Genomic DNA, 22,489 nt, shown 5'->3' on the forward strand with positions numbered 1-22,489 from the left:
GGTAGCAACTAACAAAAACGGAATTCAAAGCTATTATAATGAACTAATTACTATACAAATGTGCATGCAAAGCGATGCATAGCCGTTTTCCGACCCGATGCAAAGAAGCAACCCCTACATTTACCGTTGAAAATTTAACAGGAGGTCTGAAGCTGTCGGTCCTGACAGTTTTTGCTAGTACTCCACAGTCACAGGGTCTTCTTGTGCAGAAGACGTGAGAGCAAAGTCAAAGGCTTCCGAGAGACAAGCAAGGCTAGAAGGGAGAGAGGGAGAGGGAATGAGAGTGCAGAAATGTCTTTGCCCTACAGCCCTTTCTGTAGGCTATATGCGAGCAGTCCCGAGCACAAAATAAAAAATAAAAAAAGCTACACTGTCTGCTAGCCCTCTCCAGTCGGGCATTGCTGCTGCTGAGCTTGCCTTGCAAAGGAGAAGGGGAGGTTTCGAGATCTACTGCCCCCCCACCCCACCCCCCCCCAATCAGGCAGGAGACTGTAGGCTTGGAAGGAAAGTGCAGGCTCATGGCATCAGTGGACGAGCAGCCCCCCCACCTCACCCCAGGAAGGAGAGTGCAGGTTCCCAGCAATAGCAGACTTCAGCAGTTTTTGAAAAAAAAAAAGCTATGCCAGCTTTCAAATATGCAGCTTGTCTGCGTATATGAGAGCTGTCTGTAGTATGCGCAAAGCAGTCACGCTTAGCGATTGGCTGTTCTGCGCATGCTCAGCTTGCCAACTGGCTTCCCCCATATCACATGCAAATGAGCTGGGTCACAAACGCAATGAGCAGCTCATTTGCATGCGATTCTCTTTGGGAATCCCTCTGTATTTCCAAATTGGTAATGTTTACCGATTTGGAAATCCAGACGGATTCTTAACGGGGATCTTTGTTCATCTGGGCCTCAATAGTGGTGTTCCTAGGGGGGCTGGCACCAGGGGCGGATCGCAGATGCGCCCCCCCGGGTGCAGCGCCCCCTCCCCCGATGCAACGCGGACCCCCCCCCCTGGCAAAAGGACCCCCCTGCGAAGGAAACCCCCCCCCCCCGCCGGGTGCACACCGCTGGGGGGGGGGGGTGCCGCGCGCTCCTGCCCTCCGTTGGGCCATGCTTCTTCTCTGGCCTGGAACAGGAAGTAACCTGTTCCGGGGCAGAGAAGAAGCATGGACCAACGAAGGACAGGCGCGCGCGGCACCCCCCCAGCGGCATGCACCCGGGGCGGACCGCCCCCACCTAGGAACGCCACTGGGCCTCAGTAACCAAAAGGTGCCTTAAATGACCAAATTATCACTGGAGGGATTAAAACATAATCCCTCTTATTCCCTCAGTGGTCACTTACCCCCTCCCAACCCCCCCAAATTTGAAAGAAATGGTATATACCAGCCTCTATGACAGTTTAAGATGTTGTGGCAGGCCTATTAGAGTAGGAAGCAGGTTCCTGGAACAGCCTAGTGGTTGGTGCAGTGGACTGTATAAAAGAGGACCCAGGCCTATATCCCACTTTAACTGGTACACTTGTAGTAGAAAGTATGAGCCCTCCAAAACCCATCAAAAACTTACTATACCTACTTATAGGTGACACCTGCAGGCATAAGGGCTATTGTAGTGGTGTACAGTTGGGTACAGTAGGTTTTTGGTGGATTTTAGAGGGCTTACCATAAAATATAAAGGGGTAATGGTGTGATGTGTACCTGGGAACTTTTAAGTGAAGTCCACTGCAGTGCCCCCTAGGATGTCCCACTGCTCTGGTGGGATGTCTGTGTGGCCACTCTAATAAGAATAATGCCCCCCATACATCTCAATGCTTGTTTTTTGTGCATTTTTCCTGTGGCCTTTTTTTTTTTTGTAATGGTCCTAAAAGATAGATGCACTGAGCACAAAAATGTCTAGCAAATAGTCATTTTTAAAACAAAAAAATTGGATGTTTTTCTAGTTTGGAAATGATCATGTTTGCTACTGGATTTTTGGACTTTTTTGCAAAACATTCAAAATCGGATTTAGACGTCATATTGAAAATGCCCCTCCACATGAACTAAAGACTTTGAAGAAATATATGGCTATGCCCAAATCTAACCAATGCTTGTTATTTTTATTTAATTACTAGTCTGTACACCCTGATTTTATGTATACCTCACAAATTAGATGGCCAATATCTCCCATTGTAACAAAGTGCATCTGGCCCGCTTTTGTTCTCAGGGCCTCAATTCTGCCTGAGGCCATGAAGTTCTATAATGGAACCTAGGCACCTAAGTACCATAATAGAATACAGGCATAACCCAGTATCAGCATTCCTTTTAGTTCTCCTCACTGATGTTAGCCATAGAGCTTGTGTATGAGCGAGTACCTAAATGTGGCAGGTACCCGCATAACTTAAATTATTTTGCAACTTATGTATGCAAATGTGAGAAACACCTAAATCATGCTCATTCTGTGCTCCTGTGTACACTCTCTTACAAATACTAGCTCTGTAAGTTAAGCGGGTATTTGCAGAAGAAGTTCTAGGTGCCCTGCTAGCAGGTATGTGATCACATATGTGCTTAAATGTTATTATTCTAAATGTGTATTTACACCCATAACATGTATGTAACTATGAGGCCCTTTTACTAAGCTGTGGGGAAAAGGGCCCTTTTTACTGCAATGGGTAAAAAGCCCAAAAAATGTGGTAAGATAACTCTTACCACGTGGCCATGCAACAGGGAGCACTTATCGCCACCCATTGAGGTGGTGGTAAGAGCTCCCACAGTAACCGGGCAGTGGGCGGCAATGCCCAATTAGCACTGCGCTAGAGAAAAAAAATAATTTCCGGAGTTCCAAAATGGCGCGTGCTCCAACCGGTTCTACTTCTGGTGGTGCTGCGTTGGGCCAGTGATAGTTCTGTTTTAACATGCGGCTCTAGCATTCCAAAGGCAGGACAGAGAGGGCAGTCTGCCCCAGGTGCAGGCAGCAAGGGGGTGCATGGAGCAGTTGTGCCTCTGTCGGCTCCGCCGGTTCCCTGCCCCCTCTGACGTTACTTCCTGTTCCGGGGCAGAGGACTGGCAGAGCTCCCAGGTGGTAAGGATGATGCGCTTTGGAGGGAGGTGGGTGATGTACTAGGTGGGCATAGCGGCGACCTGCCCAGGGTTGCAGCCAACCTAGGTATACCACTGGTGTGCGGTAAGCCTGTGTTGGGCTTACCACCACTTTGTAAAGACCCCCCTTTGGGTGCCTAGGTTACAGAATTTCCATTTTAGGGCCTACTGTTATATCAAATACCTGGATTGGAAGTCCAAGCAGGTTCCTATGTGTCTTTTTGCAGTTTTCGTGGGGTTATTTTACACTCATGACTGAAATGCACCCTTATACAGGTAAAGTACTTAAAGGTCTGGATTTTATAAACTACACATTTTTGGGATCTGCCTGACCTTTGTTCAAACTATGCCCTTGAACAGACCTCTATCTGGGTTTCATTAAAGCACACACCTTCCTGTCACTACATATACTTTTTACTCACCTAACCCATGAGGTAATTTTATAAGAGGCCTTATACACATGTAAAACAGAGTTCAAACCTTGAAAATCCTTTATAAAATTAACCCCTTACTGTTTTCTTTCATTTCTTATTTTGTTAATATTCTCACATGAATTTCTTATTTTCTTTCAGATGATACTAATATAGATCTTAAATTAGAACTGGATACTCCTTCTAAACAAGGTATTTTTTTTATTGTATTTTACTTTTTTATAACCACTGCCGCTGTTCTGACACTTTGCATTATGATCCATATATTTGGGGGGTTTATTCAGAAGCCCTATTTCTGATTTCCACATGGCCTTTATATGGGCAAAAGACGTTTTGTGAGACTATAGTGCCATTTTGAGTCCGCAGGACTGACTGGGGTTCACTGCTGCCCGAACCTCCAGGCATCAAGAATGTCCCCAGGTAGACCTGGAAGCCTATAGGAGGGTGATGGGGTTTTTTTGGGGGGGAAAGGGGATGCTTTTCAGAGAAGAAGGATATATTTATGAGGGGGCTTTGGGAGACAGGGTTGCGTTTGAGAGATGGCTTTGGAGAGAAGGGGAGGTTAAGCTTTTATTGCCTGACGTCTTAGAGATGCAGCCTTGTGGCCATGCGCTGCAGGCAGGAAAAATAATGCCAAGTTTTAGCTGGTCTTATTTTTCATGAAGTAACACAGATTACGGTAATTACCCTAAGCTGTGATATTCAATTTATATAACAAAGAGGTGTGAAGATGGTGTGGTGAGAGAATAAGAACTGGTACTGATGAAGTTGATGTCAGTTTAGATGTAAAGTTCCCAGTAAGAGACTTATACTTAACACTGCCTGCTGATCCATACTGAATCTGCATGAACCTATTGTACCTGTACAATTTTTAATAAATATTGTAGCCATTATTAAGTTAAGAATTAAAGTTGGCCCATCAAGCCTAGCATCCTGTCTCACACAGTGACCCAGTCCAAGTTGTAAATACCTGGCAGGATCCCAAAGAATACATTTCTTCATTTTGGCTCACTCCCAGGATTAAGCGGGATGGCTTTGTCAAGTCTACATGATTAATAATGGTCTACAGCTTATCTTCTAGGAACTTGTCTAAACCCTTTTCAAACCCAGCTTTATCTACTGCCTTGACAACCACCACCTGCAAGAAATTTCATTGCTCAATTGTGTGCTGAGTGAGAAAATATGTTCTTTGTTTGTTTGTTTTTTACCCAATATGCTCTCTTATTAGTTTTATGGCATAACCTCTAGTTTTAGAACTGTGTGAAAGGTTTTCTATGAACAGCACCTGTTTCAATGCAGCTATGAACTTTTGATCTTGTTATAATCTGTTTCATTAGTCCACCGCTTCCTATCCTGTAAGTTTTTAAATTTCTCAGGAGTCTTTGTCAGTCACTTGAAAATTTAGATACACTGCAAGGGGCAGTTATTAAGCTACGTTAGACCACTAACCTATATTATTTGCCTTTGAACACATTTTAGAGGAGACTAATGCTGGTTTTGGTGCCCTAGTGCACCATTACTTGGGTTAGCCCAAGGTACATAGTAATGACATGCAAAATATGTAAATGAATGTAAAGCAACTCGTTACTATGTAAATACTATAATATGGCTTGTGGTGAACTCTGGGTGCCTTGCACAAGCTATGTTATAGCCGGAAAAAACACCAGCATAAAGCTGGCATTACTTATCACCCAAGAGCACCAGGACACAAAGCCACTGCCCGATGCATCCAGGCCACAGCACGTGCAAGATGGCATCTGGTCTCCCCTCCCTAAGCAAAAACCTACTCCAGAGATCCCCCCAATAAGGCTACTTTGAAATACAAGCCCCTCAAACTTGAACCCCCCCCCCCCATCATGATTCCCCTCGGAAGTCCTTTCATTCATCAGAAACCACCCCCTAGAAAACACCCACCACCACCACCACCACCACCACCTTCCTGAAGGCCTCTGGGTCTGCTGTAACAAGTCCATGGTGTCTAGTGAGGTCCAGGCAGGAGCAATCCCCAGTCATGCCTGCCATTTCTGATGCCAGGATCCAAAATGGCAACCCCTAGTGGTAGTCTTATCATGGTACTGTTACTAGGGAATATGTTTCATTATAAAAGATCCTTTGACTTTATACAGAAACATGAACCCTACCTATAAGAACATAAGAGTAGCCAGAATGGGTCAGACCAATGGTCCATCTAGCGCAGTATCCTGTTTCCAAACACTGCCCAAGTCAGGTCACAGGTACCTGGCAGAAACCGAATTATTAGCAACATTCCATGCTAACAATCCTAGAGCAAGCAGTTACCTCCCCATGTCTGTCTCAATAGCAAACTATGGACTTTTCCTCAAGAAACTTGTCCAAACATTTTTTAAACCCAGATAAGCTAACGGCCATTACCACATCCTCCGGCAGAGTTCCAGAGCTTAACTATTTGTTGAGTTAAAAAATATTTCCTACTATTTGTTTTAAAAGTATTTCCGTGTGATTTCCTTGAGTGTCCCCCTAGCTTTTGTACTTTTGGAACAAGCAAAAAAATCGATTTACTTCTACTCATTCTACACCACTCAAGATTTTGTAGACTTTAATCATATCTCCTCTCATCTGTCTCTTTTCCAAACTGAAAAGCCCTAACCTTTTTAGCCTTTCCTCATATGAGAAGTTCCATTCTCATTATCATTTTGGTCATTCTTCTTTGAACCTTTTCTAATTCCGCTATATCTTTTTTGAGATATGGCGACCAGAACTGAATGCAATACTCAAGGTACAGTTGCACCATAAGCGATACAGAGGCATTATAGTATTTTCGATCCTATTCACCATCCTTCTCCTAATAATTCCTAGCATCCTGTTTGCTTTTTTGGCTGCTGCCACACACTGAGCAGAAGATTTCAGCGCATTATCTACAATGACACCTAGATCTTATTCTTGAGTGCTGATCCCCAAAGTGGACCCTAGCATCAGGTAACTATGATTCTGATAATTCTTTCCAATGTGTATCACCTTGCATTTATCCACATTAAATTTCATCTGCCATTTGGATGCCCAGTCTTCCAATTTCCTAAAGTCTTCCTGCAATATTTTATAATCCACACGTGTTTTAACAACCTTGAATAGTTTGTATCGTCTGCAAAATTAATCACCTCACTCGTTGTTCCGATTTCCATATCATTTATAAATATGTTAAATAGCACTGGTCCCAGTACCAATCCCTGTGGCATTCCACTGTTCACCCTCCCCCATTGAGAGAAATGACCATTTAACCATATCCTTTGTTTTCTGTTCAATAACCAATTCCTAATCCACACCAGAACCTTGCTTCCTATCCCATCACTCTATAATTTTCTCAGGAGTCTCTCATGAGGAACTTTATCAAAAGCTTTCTGAAAATCTAGATACACTAGATCAACTGGCTCACCTTTATCCACATGTTTATTCATGCCTTCAAAGAAATGAAGCAAATTGGTGAGACAAGACTCGTTTGGCTGAACCCATGCTGACTCTATCCCATTAAACTATCTTTGTCTACCTGTTCTGTAATTTTATTCTTTATAATAGTTTCCACTATTTTGCTCGGTACTGGCATCAGGCTTACCTGTCTGTAATTTCCCAGATCACCCCTTGAACCCTTTTAAATATTGGTATCACATTGGCCACCCACCAATCTTTAGCTACTATTGACAATTTTAATGACAGGTTACATATTACTAACAGCAGATCATCAATTGCATGCTTGAGTTCTTTGAGTACCCTTGGATGTATGCCATCCAGTTCAGGTGGTTTAAATTTGTCAATTTGGCTCAGTACATCTTCCAGGTTCACCGAGATTTCTTTCAGTTCCTCTGCATCATCACCTTTAAAATCCATTTCCGGTACAGACAGATTTCTTACTTGTTCTTCCGTAAAGACAGAAGCAAAGAATTCATTCAATTTCTCCAATATGGTCTTGACTTCCCTGAGCACCCCCTTTGTTCCTTTCAGGCTTATTTTCGAAAGAGAAGGGAGCCCATCTTTCGACACAAATTGGGAGATGGGCATCCGTCTCACAGAGTCGCCCAAATCAGCATAATCGAAAGTTCACGGGGGCGTGTCAGAAGCATAGCAAAGGCAGGACGGAGGGGGGGGGGGGTCCTTACATGGACGTCCTCGGCCAATAATGGAAAAAAGAATGGCGCCCCTGATGAGCACTTGGCCGACTTTACTTGGTCTATTTTTTCTTGCGACCAAGCCTCAAAAAGGTGCCTGAACTGAGCAGATGACCACTGGAGGGAATCGGATATCACCTCCCCTTACTCCCCCAGTTGTCACTAACCCCCTTCTACCCTAAAAAAACAACTTAAATTTTTTTTTTTGTCAGCCTCAAATGTCATACCCATCTCCCTGATCTCTGGAGCAGTTTTAATGGGTACTGCAGTGCACTTCAGGCAGGCGGACCCAGGCCCATCCCCCCCTACCTGTTACACTTGTGGTGGTAAATGTGAGCCCTTCATAACCCACCAGAAACCCACTGTACCCATATCTAGGTGCCCCCTTCACCCCTTAGGGCTATGGTAGTGTTGTACAGTTGTGGGTAGTGGGTTTGGGGTTTTTAGGGGGGGGATTAGCACCCAAGGTAAGGGAGCTATGCACCTGGAAGCAATTTGTGAAGTCCAGTGCAGTGGCCCCTAGGGTGCCCGTTTGGTGTCCTGGCATGTCAGTGGGACCAGTGCACTAATAATGCTGGCTCCTCCTATGACCAAATGGCTTGGATTTGGTCATTTCTGAGATGGGCGTCCTCGGTTTCCATTATCGCTGAAAACCGGGGACGACCATCTCTAAAGTCAACCTAAATGTTAAGATTTGGGCGTCCCCGACCGTATTATCGAAACGAAAGATAGACGCCCATCTTGTTTCGATAATACGGGTTTCCCCGCCCCTTCCCGAGGTCGTCCTGTGAGGATGCCCTTAGGAAAACTTGGGCGCCCCGTTCGATTATGCCCCTCCACATGATCTAACGGTCCCACAGATTCCCTTGCAGGCTTTTTATTTCTGATGTACCTGAAAAGGTTGTGACTGTGAGTTTTAGCCTCTGTGGCAAGTTTCTCTTCTTATTCTCTTTTAGCCTTCTTTATTAATGCTTTGCATCTGATTTGCAAGTGCTTACGTTGCTTCTTATTTTCTTCATTTGGGTCCTTTTTCCATTCTTTGAAGGACAATTTTTTGGCAGTAATATCCTTTTTTACTTCACCTTTTAACCATGCAGGTTGTCCTTTTCTCTAGTTTCCACCTTTGCAAATATGTGGAATGCATCTGGACTGGGCTTCCAAGATGGTATTTTTGAATAACGTCCATGCCTGCTTCAGTGTCCTAACCTTAGAAGCAGATCCTTTCAGCTTCTTTTAAATCATTTTTCTCATTTTAATATAGTTGCCCTTTCAAAAATTAAATGCAGCTGCAGTAGATTTTCTTTGTGGGTTCATCCCAGATAGTAGCTCAAACTTGATCATGTTGTTATCACTGTTTTCCAGGGGACCCAACACCACCACCACATCTTGCACTATGTCCTGCATGCCAAGGACCAGATCCAAAATGGCTTCTCCTCTCATCAGTTCCTGGACCAGTTGCTCCAAGAAGCAGTCATTTATTACATCTAGAAATTTTATCTTCCTGGCACTCCCTGATGTAATAGTTATTGGGGTAACTGAAATCATCCATTATTATACCATTGCCCAATTTGTCAGCTTTCCTAATCTCTGTAAACATTTCTTCTTCCGTCTATTTATTCTGCCCCGGCAGACGGAAGTACAGCCCTACAAGAATACTCCTTCCCTTCACACATGGAATTTCTATCCATAATGATTCCACACTGCTATCTGTTTCATGTGGATAAACTCATTACCTATGGTATGATGTGATACTTCATATGTATACCTGATCTTGATCTGTCCTTGCTATTTTCAGGGCACAGACCATAGAAGTCTGCCTGGCACTGTTTTTGTTCTAAATTTCTGAAGTTGTCCAAGCCTCCTGAAAAGCTCCACTGCAGCCCATCCAAATCTATTCAGCCACAATCAGGGCACAGACCATAGAAGTCTTGCCCCGCACTGGCTTTGCTTCCCAATTAACTGTGTTTTGACCTAATCTCCACTAAGCTTCATTGGATCCATTCCCTCCAATTAGGATTCCTCAAACTCAAACTTCAAAACAAAAAATCCCCAAGCTCTTAACCTCCATTTTAAATCTGAAGAGTAAACCCTGCTACTACTATCAAAGGCAATAGAGAGAAGTATTTCCCTTTCCCAATCCAAATAATTTCTCATTATTTAGTTCAAGCAGAATGGGAAAAAGAGGAGAGCCAGGGGGATTCTCACAAACCAATTCAAATGGATCACTTCCCTTCACTACAGTTTGTGTTCTTGACGATAAAAACAAATTTATCAAAGCTGCTGTACTACCCTCTGTCCCCACTGACCTCACTATGCAAAGGGATAGAGTGACCATATCAAAAACAGCAGATAGATTAGGGCAGATCAAAATCCTTGATTTCCTTTGATCCATACATCAATGAAAAGCCTCAGTAAGTGAACATAGAGTCTTGGTACTGAGTCAAGAATGAAATCTTGACAGAGCTGAACCTAAATTATTTGCCTCTTCTAAAAACTCATGAAATTGGACTGTAACTTAAGACTTCAAAATTTGAACTAGGTCTATAGTTCACAACTGATCTAGGATCCAAACCAAAGTTTTTAAAATAGATTTAATAAGTCATATTAATCACAATTAAGATCTGTAATTGGGCCATTCCATTTATTAAAATGTGTTATTGGTCTAATGCAGCTTAGTAAAGTGGCTCATTAGACTGGCATTGTTATATGCCTGGCATGTGGTAGGAATATACATTCAGTTTATGTTGTTAGTTTTGAAAATCTTATGCACGTAAAGAATGAGGAAAAGTAGGAGTAGTGAAACTTCAAAGGTGAGCAACAGCAGTAATAAAAAGACTGGGATTCAACAGAATGAAGAATCCAAGATGTAAAACATTGTAATTTATTATGATGGCTCAAGAAGACTACCTTGTTTTACATCTTGGACTCATCATTTTATTCAACCTCAGTCTTTTTGTTACTGCTGATGCACCTAAGGAAAGCATACTAAATTGACTTTATGGGTTCCTTTTACAAAGGAGTGCTAGCGTTTTTGGCACATGCTAAAAATAAGCACAGACCCTGGGGAACCCCACTAACTACCCTTCTCCATTGAGAATACTGACTATTTAACCCTACTGTCTGTTTTTTATTTTTTAACTAGTTTTTAATCCACAATAGAACACTACCTCCTATCCCATGACTCTCCAATTTCCTCTGGAGTCTTTCATGAGGTACTTTTGTCAAACGTCTTCTGAAAATCCAGATACACAATCGGGCTTATTTTTGAAAGAGAAGGGCGCCCATTTTTTTGACACAAATCGGGAGATGGGCGTCCTTCTCTCAGGCTCGCCCAAATCGTCATAACCAAAAGCCGATTTTAGGCGTCCTCAACTGCTTTCCATCGCGGGGATGACCAAAGTTCACGGGGGGTGTCGGCAGCATAGCGAAGGCGGGACTGTGGCATGCTTAAGAGATGGACGTCCTCGGCCGATAATGGAAGAAAGAAAGGCGTCCCTGATGAGCACTTGGCCGACTTTACTTGGTCCATTTTTTCTTGTGACCAAGCCTCAAAAAGGTGCCCGAACTGACCAGATGACCACCAGAAGGAATCGGGGATGACCTCCCCTTACTCCCCCAGTGGTCACCACCCCCCTCCCACCCTCCAAAAAAATTTTTTTTGCCAGCCTCAAATGTCATACCCAGCTCCATGACAGCAGTATGCGGGTCCCTGGACAGTTTTAGTGGGTGCAGTGCACTTCAGGCAGGTGGACCCAGGCTCATCCCCCGCCCACCTGTTACACTTGTGGTGGTAAATCTGAACCCTTCAAAACCCACCAGAAACCCACTGTACTCACGTGTAGGTGCCCCCCTTTACATCTTAGGGCTATGGTAGTGGTGTAAAGTTGTGGGGAGTGGGTTTTTGGGGGGCTCAGCACACAAGGTAAGGGAGCTATGCACCTGGGAACAATTTATGAAGTCCACTGCAGTGCCTCCTAGGGTGCCTGGTTGGTGTCTTGGCATGTCAGGGGGACCATGCACTACGAATGCTGGCTCCTCCCACAACCAAATGGCTTGGATTTGGTTGTTTCTAAGATGGGCGTCCTCGGTTTCCATTATCGCCGAAAACTGAGTACGACATCTCTAAGGATGACCTAGGGACGACCATCTCTAAGGTCGACCTAAGTGTTGAGATTTGGGCGTCCCCGGCCTTATCGAAACGAAAGATGGACGTCCATCTTGTTTTGATAATATGGCTTTCTCTGCCCTTTCACAGAGCCGTCCTGCGAGGACGGCCCCAGGAAAACTTGGGCGCCCCATTCGATTTTGTCCCCCAATATCAACCGGCTCACCTTTATCCACATGTTTGTTCACTCCTTCAAAGAAATGTAGTAAATTGGTGAGGCAAGGTTTCCCGTCACTAAATCCATGTTGACTTTGTCTCATTAATCCATGCTTTTGAATATGCTCTGTAATTTTGTTCTTTATAATAGTCTCTACCATTTCATCCAGCACCGACATCAGACTCACTGGTCTATAATTTCCCGGATCTCCTCTGGAACCTTTTAAAAAAAATTGGCGTTACATTGGCCACCCTCCAATCTTCGGTACCACGCTCAATTTTAAGGATAAATTACATATTATTAACAATAGCTCCGGAAGTTCATTTTTCAGTTCTATCAGTACTCTGGGATGAATATCATCTAGTCCAGGAGATTTGCTACTGTAGTTTGTAGAACTGCCCCATTACATCCTCCAAGTTTACAGAGAATTCATTAAGTTTCTCTGACTCGTCAGCTTCGAATACCATTTCTGACACTGGAATCCCACCCAAATCTTCCTCGGTAAAGACCAAAGCAAAGAATTGATTTAATCTCTCTGCTACAGCTTTGTCGTCCCTGATCGCCGTTTTTACTCCTCGGTCATCTAGCGGTCCAACCGATTCTTATTTTTATATTATAATCAAAAATATTTTATGATTTTCTTGAAAGAAATAGAAAAGCTTTGGCAAAAAATGCCAAAATAATTTGAAAATTAACCCAAATTATGAGCATATCCTTTCCATGTGGTGTCTCTCTGACATTAGATCTTTATTGCTCTTTTTGTGCACAGTCTGTCCATTTCAAGTAAATTACCTGTACGATTAATAAGCTCCCAATCGGTTCTTCCTGAACCTTGCATCATACGTGCCTTCACTTGGGACATATTTTGTTCTCACATTACTCTAGGGGCCTGATGCACAAAGGCAGTCACAAAATACGAATGCCTTTGTAAAATTTAGAGACTCGCAAACAGCAAGCCATGAAAAAATGGGATTACATGCAAATGAACTGCATGGATCCCACTTTGTGCATCACTCTGTGTTTGTGAGTCTGAGCTGTCAAATGCATTGGACAGCTCTGATGCACCATGGTGGTCCAGTTGATCCTGCAGAGACAGAGGGAAGTTTTGAAAAGTTTTGTGTTACTTTGTGGGTAGACACAGAGGGGCCTTTTACGAAGTGGCGGTAAGCCCAACATGGGCTTACCGCACGCTATTCCAGGACTACTGCCGTCCCAACGCAGCCACTGGCAATACTTCCAGGTTGAGTGCATACCATTTCTGGGGAAAAAATTAAAACCTTAGAAATGATTAGCATGACAGTAACCTGGCAGTAGCCAGGCATCGCTATGCGCTGCTCGATTATTGCCGGGTTACATCGGGAGCCCTTACTGCCACCTCAGTGGGTGGCGATAAGTGCTTCCCACCGCATAGCCACGTAGTAAGACTTATCTTACTGTGTGGCCATTTTTTTGGGGAGAGGCTTTTTACCTGCTGCTGTATAATGTTCCCTGGCATGTGTGGAAAATGGCCCCCACCTCTACCGCAGGGAACTTTTTCCTACAGCTTGGTAAAAGGACCCTCTATTTAACTGTGGAAATCTATTTCAAAGATGCCCACAAAGGATTAAATTCTATAAATGGTACCCAAATTTGGGTGCCCAAAAAAATAAGCACTAATTCCTGGATTCTGTATAGCGCGCCTAGAGATCCACGCTGAAATCTAAGTGTATTCACAACAATGCGTGTAACTTAATTGGCTAACAAGCCAATCAGCATTGTTAACAGCACTTAAGCAATAATGAGAAATAATTGGCAATAATTAGAATTTACACGAATAACTCGCTAAGTGTATTCTGTAATGAACTGTGCCCAAATTCTAATGCGCACAGTTCAAAAGGAGTATAGCCATGGGCAGGTAGTAGGCAAGGAAATGGGCATTTCATGGGCATTCAGAAATTTATGTACACTGCCATAGAAAATGGCCCAGTCAGCATAAATCTTTGTGCAGGGATTTACGCCACATTTTTGTTGGTGTAAATGGATGCATATAGTTTTAGGTGCTGGGGTATCAACTAAGTGCATTCTATAAATCACACCTAAATCTTATAGAATACGCTTAGGCGAAAATGATTTCTGTGTGGATTTTCTAGGCACCATATATAGAAACTCCCCCTAAGCGCTATTCCATAAATGATGCTTGGCACTGTTAATAGAATAGCGCTTACTGCCGGGATACACCCAATTTTAGGCACAAGGATTTATGCCAACTGAAACTGGTATAAATCCTCATTCCTAAATTGGGCCCGAATCTGCCTTATTCTATAAAATTGTGCACAAATTCTAGGAATGCCCATGACCCTCCCATGCCCCACCCATGGCTATGCCCCCTTTTGGATTTGCATGTAAAATTTATGTTCACATCTTTATAGACTGCTGACAAAGATGCACACGTAAATTCCAATTGGTGCCAATTAATGCCAATAATTCAAATCAATTCAATCTAATTTCTTCTACCCCACAATTTCCCCAAATAGAGTTCTATGTGGTTTACAGGAAATAAACTGAACTTTCCCAAGAACTGAAATTATGAGTACATTTAGAATAATCAATTTTTATCTAATACATATTTTTGAGAATAAAAAAGCTTTAAGAATTTTACAAAACACTGCATAATTAAACATCATCCTAATTTTAACTGGTAATTGATTCCACCACTGGTAATTGATAGCATTGAATTATTGGTACTAATTGGCTCATAATTCAATTAAATTGTGTGCACAAATTGGGCATGCACCTGAATTTGAGCACCATATATAGAATTAGGAGAAAATGTGCAATGGATCTAGAAAAGGAGATAGCAAAGAAAAACGTCTTGATATGTCAATAAAAGCAGTGTAGATAGGACAGCAAAGATACAAAGGATGGAAAAAGATGGTGAAGGCAGTAAAGATAGCACTACTTTTATAAAGATATGTTAATGAAAGGAAGAAATATAGGTGGACTTGTTAAACTGAATGATAAAACGGAAGAGTATACGGATACTAGCAAAAATCACCTCAGTAAAGGATGAGTGTCTTTTGCCAAGTATTCACCTATAAAGCAAGAAAGTGATGTACAGTAGGCAGAGGAGTAGATATCATTCCATCTAAAGAAGAGCAAATTAACATGGAACCAGCAAAATGGATAGTGAACAAGGGCAATGGAGTCAGATGGGATACATCCTAGGATACTAAGGGGCTCATTTTCAAAAGAGGAAAAACACCCAAAAGTGGCATAAATCTGCATTTGGATGTTTTTCTCACAAAAACATCCAAATCAGTATTTTTGAAACCTATTTTTTTCAGATGTTTTTCTATGCTGTTCTTCTGCAGTGCCTCCAGATTTCAAGGTGGCATGCCAGGGGCGTGTTAAGAGCGGGACATGGGTGTTCCTAACACTTAGACATTTTTCAGCCACAATGGAACAAAACAAAAACATCCAGGAACTAAAACTAAGATATTTTGAGCTAGACCTGTTTTCATAATGAATTAGGCACCTAAGAGGGGCATAATCGAACGTCGCCAAATAGATCACCGGAGATCTATGTTGGCGGCGGCGCTACAGCTGGCCGGAACCGTATTATCGAAAAAGATGGCCGGCCATCTTTTTTTTCGATAATACAGTTTAGCCCGGCCAAATGCCGTGGAGTTCGCCGGGTTTGTTTTTCAGCGATAATGGAAAGTTATGTCGGCCATCTCAAACCCCGGTCAAATTCAAGGCATTTGGCCGTGGGAGGAGCCAGCATTTTTAGTGCATTGACCCCCCTGACATGCCAGGACGCCAACCAGCCACCCTAGGGGTCACTGCGGTGAACTTCAGAAAAGCTCCCATGTGCATAGCTCCCTTACTTTGGGAGCTGAGCCCCCCAAACCCACTACCCGCAAATGTACTGCACCCACTAAAATTGCTCCAGGGACCTGCATACAGCCTTTAGGACTTATTGCTGCTGTATAACTTTGGCACACCTGAAGACTAATCTCTCTGAAAAAGTCCTTTCTTGAAATAAGCACGTTTACTCACAGTTAACTGCAGATCAGAGGTTGTGCCCCACTGGCAAAGAGTCCCCTAGTACTAAGATTAGCAGTAGGTCGGAGCTGGCACACTGGTGTACAAAGCCCTCTTTCAGCACCATTCAAGGTAAGAACTACGTTCTCTAACGTGGGTAGCACAGGAAAGGGAACTAAAACTGGCTTACAAAAATGGCCACTACCGCATGGACTACAACAGGAAACAAAACAGGGCACACTCTAACCCAATTAGCAGGGGGGAAAAGCATCATGGGAGTAGAGCCCAGTACCCTACACCTACCACAATGCATTGCTAATGTGACTCTGCAGGGCACCTAACAGAAAAGGTGTCACACTCACCCGAGAGCCACATCGCAACCAGGGAAAGGCTGTCGGAGGATACAACACATTCTGCTGTCATGGAGGTGGGTACGGCATTTGAGGCTGGCATACAGGCTGGCAAAAAAGGTTTTTAGTTTTATTTTTTTAGTATGGAAGGGGGTTGGTGACCACTGGGGGAGTATGGGGAGGTTATCCCCATTCCCTCCAGTGGTCATCTGGTTAGTTGGGGCACCTTTTTGAGGCTTGGTCGTGAAAATAAAAGGACCAAGTAAAGCTGGCGAAATACTGCTTAACGCCGCTTTTTTTTTCATTATCGGCGAAAGCCGGCCATCTGGTAGCCATGCCCATGCCCGCCCATGTCCCGCTGACACGCCCCCTTGAACTTTCGCCGGTGAAGCGACAGGAAAGCGGCGATGCTGTCAAAAATGCCGCTTTCGATTATACCGATTCTGCCGCTTTTAAGAAATCGCCGGCCATCTCCCGATTTGTGTCGGAAGATGGCCGGCGATCACTTTCAATTATAAGCTGGTAAATGACCACTGGAGGAAATAAGAAGTGACCCCCCCCAATACCCTCCTAGTGGTCACTGACCCCCTCCTATCCCCCCCAAAATGTGAATAAAAATATAACTTACCACCTCTAAGACAGCCTCAGAGGTTATAGTCAGGTCTATTAGAGCAACATGCAGGTTCCTGGAATAGTGTAGCGGTCAGTGCAGTGCACTATGGAGTGGGGGACTCGGGTCCCTATCTCCCCTCTACCTGTCAAACTTGTGTTGGAAACTATGACCCCTCCCAAAGTCACCAAAACTGTACTGTACTCACATATAGGTGTCCTCTTCACCCATACGGGCTATTGTAGTGGCGTACAGTGAGGGGTAGTGGGTTTTGGAGGGCTCAGGGGACAAGATAAGGGTGCAAAGGTAAGATGTGTACCTGGGAGCATTTTTATGAAGTGCACAGAAGTGACTTCTAGGGTGCCCCATTGCTCTCCTGGGATATCTGGGGGACCAGTTTACTAAAAATATTGGCTCCTCCTACATCCCAATGGCACTTATGCATTGTTGTTTTTTTGAAAATGGACCAAAAAACAAAACACCCAAAACACAGAACCTTGAAAAGATAGACTTTTTTTTTAATGACCTTCTTTTCTATTCGGATTTTGGACGTTTTTAGCAAAATGTCCAAAGTCGGACTTAGACGTCTTATAGAAAATGCCCCTCTAATTGAGTTAGTAGAAGTTTGACATTATCCCTCTTCATAAAAGCAGAAGTGTGGTCAAGTTAGAGGATAGTGGAGTATCTTTAATACAATGTTAGGATACAAGGTGAAAGGTGCTACCAGAGGGGGATCATGTCACACAAATATGATGAAATTATTCGGGATAAAAGAGAAAGGGGCAATCAATGGATGCACTAAGTTCAACATACAGAATCCTAACAAATGAGATAAAAAATGTAGACATAGACCAAATACATAGCTTTAAAAACTACTAAATACAGAGAGGAAAGGACAGAGTTTACTCCAAGGAAATGGAAATGATCAATGGAATGTCTCAGGAATTCAGTGACATGAACTGTATAACCTAAAGGAGGAGAGGTGACATATGACAAAACATTCAAATACCTCACAATTATTAAAAACACGCACAAGGAGCAAGTATTTCTAATGGATAGTATATTTTTAAACAAGAAGCCATTGATATAAGGATAAAAAGGGATAGAATAGAAGGAAATATTTTTTCACAGAAAAGGTGGTGGATGCAAGGAACAACTTGTCAATGGAAGGGATGTAGGGGAAAACAGTAATAGATTTTTCAAGAAATCATGGGATAAGCACAAAGGATCCTTAGTTGCAAGAATGTGAAAATAAAGCCAAGGAGGCTTTCTATTATTACAAGAATGGAGAATGGGCCTAAGCCTTGAAGCGTTTTATTGGTCCTCATACTGTTTCTACAGTCATTTCAGAAAAATGATGTAGCAGTCCTCTTCAGTTCCATAGAACCCAATGAAATATATAAGGTTTTTAAGGAGTTGCTCAGACAGCTTGGATACTGCTGCTTTTTAATTGTTAGAATTGTATCTCAAATATAACACAAGTGAGCTTTTCAGTTTGTGAATGATACATGATTTTCACATGATTTCTCTCTCTTCTTTAGATTACAAAGGCCCTCGGTCCTGTTTAGATGCTACCATGCTTTGCGTCTCAGATTCGATGTGTAATAAACAATTGGCTCCTCGCATTAAAGCTTGCACCGTCACTGGAGATCAGTGCGACATGCAACAATGCCAAGTAGCAATAAGAGCTTTCTATGAAAACATTCCATTTAATGTTGCTCAGATTTTGGCTTTATGTGACTGTGATCAATCCGATATCACCTGCCAGCAAGCCAAGGAAAATCTTCACAGCACACCATGTGCTGTTAATATGGATCCTTCCCCTCCTTGTCTTAATGTAATTCACAGCTGCCTGATGGACACATTTTGCAGGTTAGTGAATAAATGGTAGAGTCAATCCTTATTTAAGTTTTGCATTCATTTTCTGATGTCATTTATGGTGAAGATATGCTAAAGCTGGCCTTAGTGTTCTGGTAGGATTACATTAAAAATCAATGGATCCTCAGCATATTTCCTCTCAGACCTTTTTTTATATACTTCAACCATAAAATCAGCAAGTGATTTTTGCAACTTAGTAGCCATTATTGTACTACTTTCTTCTGGAAAAGGGCTACCAAAATAAGTTCCTTGAAACCAAACTTACCAGCTTATTTTCGAAAGAGAAAAACGCCTATAGTGCGACCTAAATCGGGAGATAGACGTTCGTCTCGCAAAGGCGCCCAAATCGGTATAATCAAAAGCCGATTTTGGGCGTTTCCAACTGCACTCCGTCGCAGAAACAAATAAAGTTGATGGGGGCGTGTCGGAGGCATGGTGGAGGCGGAATTGGGGCGTGGTTATCAGCCGAGGAGAGATGGGCGTCTTTAGCTGATAATCGAAAAAAAAGGCGTTTTTACTGCGATTTTGGGTCACTTTTTTTGGACACTTTTTTTTTCACAAACAAGTCCCAAAAAAGTGCTCCAACTGCCCAGATGACCACTGGAGGGAATCGGGGATGACCTCCCCGGACTCCCCCAGTGGTCACTAACCCCCTCCCACCAAAAAAAAACCCACTTTAAAAACTTTTTTCCCAGCCTGTATGCCAGCCTCAAATGCCGTACCCACCTCCATGACAGCAGAATGTGTTTGACCCTCTCACAGTCTTTCCATGGGTCAGATGTGGCTCTCGGGTGCCCTACAGGGTCACATCAGCATTGCATTGTGGTGGGTGTAGGGTATTGGGCTCCGTGATTTCATTAGCTTGTGTTACAATCTCACGATGTTGGTAGTTGGTAGGCTCTTCTCCCATGGTGCTTTTCCCCCTGCCTACTGGGTCAGAGTGTGCTCTGTTGTGTTTCCTGTTGTAGTCCATGCGGTAGTGGCCATTTTTGTAAGCCAGTTTTATTTTAGTTCCCTTTCCTGTGTTAGCCACGTTAGACAACTTAGTTCTTCCCTTGAATGTGGCTGAAAGAGGGCATTGTACAGCATTCTGCCAGCTCTGACCTACTGCTCATCTCAGTACCAGGGAGACTCGTTGCCAGTGGGGCACAACCTCTGATCTGCAGTTAACTGTGAGTAAAGGCGGTTATTCCAATAAAGGACGTTTTCGGAGAGATTAGTCTTCAGTTGTCAACTGGTGTGCCAAGGTTATATAGCAGCAACCAGTCCTAGAGGCCTGCCTGTATGCAGGTCCCTGGAGCACTTTTAGTGGGTACGGCAGTGCACTTCAGCCAGGTGGCCCCAGGCCCTTCCCCCCCCCCCACCTGTAACACTTGTGCTAGTAAATGGGAGGCCTCCAAAACCCACTGTACCCACATGTAGGTGCCCCCTTCACCCCTAAGAGCTATGGTAGTGTTGTACATTTGTGGGTAGTGGGTTTTGGGGGAGGGGGGTTGGGAGCTCAGCACCCGTGGTAAGATGTGGGAGCTTTTTCCGAAGTTCACCGCACTGACCTAGGGTGCCCAGTTGGTGTCCTACCAATCCTGGCACCTCCCACAACCAAATGGCTCGGATTAGGACGTTTTTGAGCTGGGCATTTTTAGTTTCCATTATCGCTAAAAAAAAACAAACGCCCAGCTCAAAAACGTCCATTTTTTCGAAAATACGGTTCAGCCCACCCCTTCACAGACCCGTTCTCAGAGATAAACGCTCATGGAGATAGGCGTTTCCGTTCAATTATGCCCCTCCACAGGATGCTATCAAAAAGGACTGGAGAGAGAAATTTATCAGATACATTCAAACATATCAAAAGTATAAATAATACTCAAGAAGCACTTTTTCACTGAAGCATAGGTCTAGAACAGCCTTGTCCAAGTTCAGTCCTTGAAGGCTGCAAGCAGACCAGGTTTTTAGGATATCCCTAATGAATATGCATGCAATGGATATAGTGGGCATGCAAATCTTTCTTATGCATATTTATTACAGATACCCTGAAAGCCAGTCCAAGGAGTGCACTTGGACAAGCCTGATATAGAATGAGATCTCACATTCTAGGGCTGATTTTATAACAGAATGTCTTTGTGAGGAGTCCAAAAAGACCCTTATTTTGAAGCATATTTTATAAAGGCAACATAGGCATTTATTTGCCATTATAAACCTGATCCAAATCCAGCCCCAACAGTGCAAATTCACAGCTGCTCCAAAGAAGGTGTACATGTGGGAGTATATTATTTTATAAACTCTGCTTCCTGTCTACCCATACCCTGCCCCTGGATATGCCTACCTGCAGATTACAAAAATATAGGTGCATGTAGTTTTTATACATGTATACATGTTTTATAAAAGTCCTTTTGTGCATGTAAAACAGGTTCCAAAAAGGTAGACTGAGAAAAAATATATATATATTTCTTCACAGTATGGTTGGTAGATATATGGAACAACTTCACAAGGCACGTGGTAGGGGCACAAATATATTCAAATTCAAGAAAGAATGAAATGAGGAAGTGAAGATGAAGTCAACAAGACTGATATTCTATCCCATTAAAGTTAACCACATAAGTTATCCAGTTACCTTAGGGCCTCTTTTATCAAGCCACGCTAGTGGCTTCCAATGCAGAAATGCTGACAAAGCCCATTCACTTTGACATTGCCTCATGGGAAGTACTAATGCGACTTGATAAAAAAGGCCCTTGACTAGATATTCAGTAATTTGTTCCAATAAGTCAGTGCCATTGATTATATCACTAATTAAAGATATCCAGGTATCTTTATCAGGGTATTTTAGGCTTTCTATATCTGCAGCTGACCTATCCTGATAACTTTAAATGGGGAGTGGTTGAATATCACCGCTATCCAGCTAAAAGTTGATTCAACCCTTGTCATTCCTTTGACTTTGGCTAATTTTTAAACAGACAACTTTTCACCAAACACTGAGATGTCTGGCCAAAATGTATTCACTTGCTGGAACAGAACTTAAAAGTTAAGGCCTTATCCAGGAAACTTCCGAAGTAACCCAGGTGAGTCCTGTTGAATATTGACTGTAAAGATTTTAAAGTAATCCAAGTGTATCCCGCCATAGCCTTAGTGATTCCCACTGGCTACTACTACTTAACATTTCTAAAGCGCTGCTAGGGTTACGCAGCGCTGTACAATTTAACATAGAAAGACAATCCCTGCTCAAAGAGCTTACAATCTAAAGGACAAGTGAACAGTCAGTCCGATAGGGGCCATCAAATTGGGGCAGTATGGATTTCCTGAAAGGTAAGAGTTAGGTGCTGAAAGCAGCACTGAAGAGGTGGGCTGTGGGGGTGCTGTTATCCCCATGCTTCCTTCCTCCATTTCTACTTCAGGATTCTTGGTCAAGATCCCAACGGCTAAGATCAAGGTGTCCAGATACTATATAACTTCTTTATTTAAACATAAACACCATAATGAGGTATTTCCCACTTTAAAACTTTGGGGTTCCTCTTTCTAAGCTTACAGGGGCTGGCTTAGAAAGTGGTTTAGTCCCACACAGCTTATAGAACAATACCTTCCTATTGCACACCTTCTCCCAGACTTCCTGCTTTTCTCCCAGTTAATCCAAACTTTACATTGTACCTCTTTTTCCAGCAGCTTTTACTCTCTCTGCAGTCTGCAGAGG

General features: G+C 43.1%; 1 protein-coding gene across 1 annotated transcript in view; it reads left to right on the forward strand.

The window, feature by feature from the left end:
- GFRAL (GDNF family receptor alpha like) overlaps nt 1–22,489 on the forward strand; it is a 118,118-nt gene that overhangs the window by 76,294 nt on the left and 19,335 nt on the right. The window contains exons 5-6 of the mRNA XM_030195613.1: nt 3,630–3,680; nt 18,471–18,801. Coding sequence (XP_030051473.1) covers nt 3,630–3,680; nt 18,471–18,801 — 382 coding nt within the window. The remainder of the gene's footprint in view (nt 1–3,629; nt 3,681–18,470; nt 18,802–22,489) is intronic.

Source organism: Microcaecilia unicolor, chromosome 3, assembly GCF_901765095.1.
Source record: "Microcaecilia unicolor chromosome 3, aMicUni1.1, whole genome shotgun sequence".
Classification (NCBI taxonomy): domain Eukaryota; kingdom Metazoa; phylum Chordata; class Amphibia; order Gymnophiona; family Siphonopidae; genus Microcaecilia; species Microcaecilia unicolor.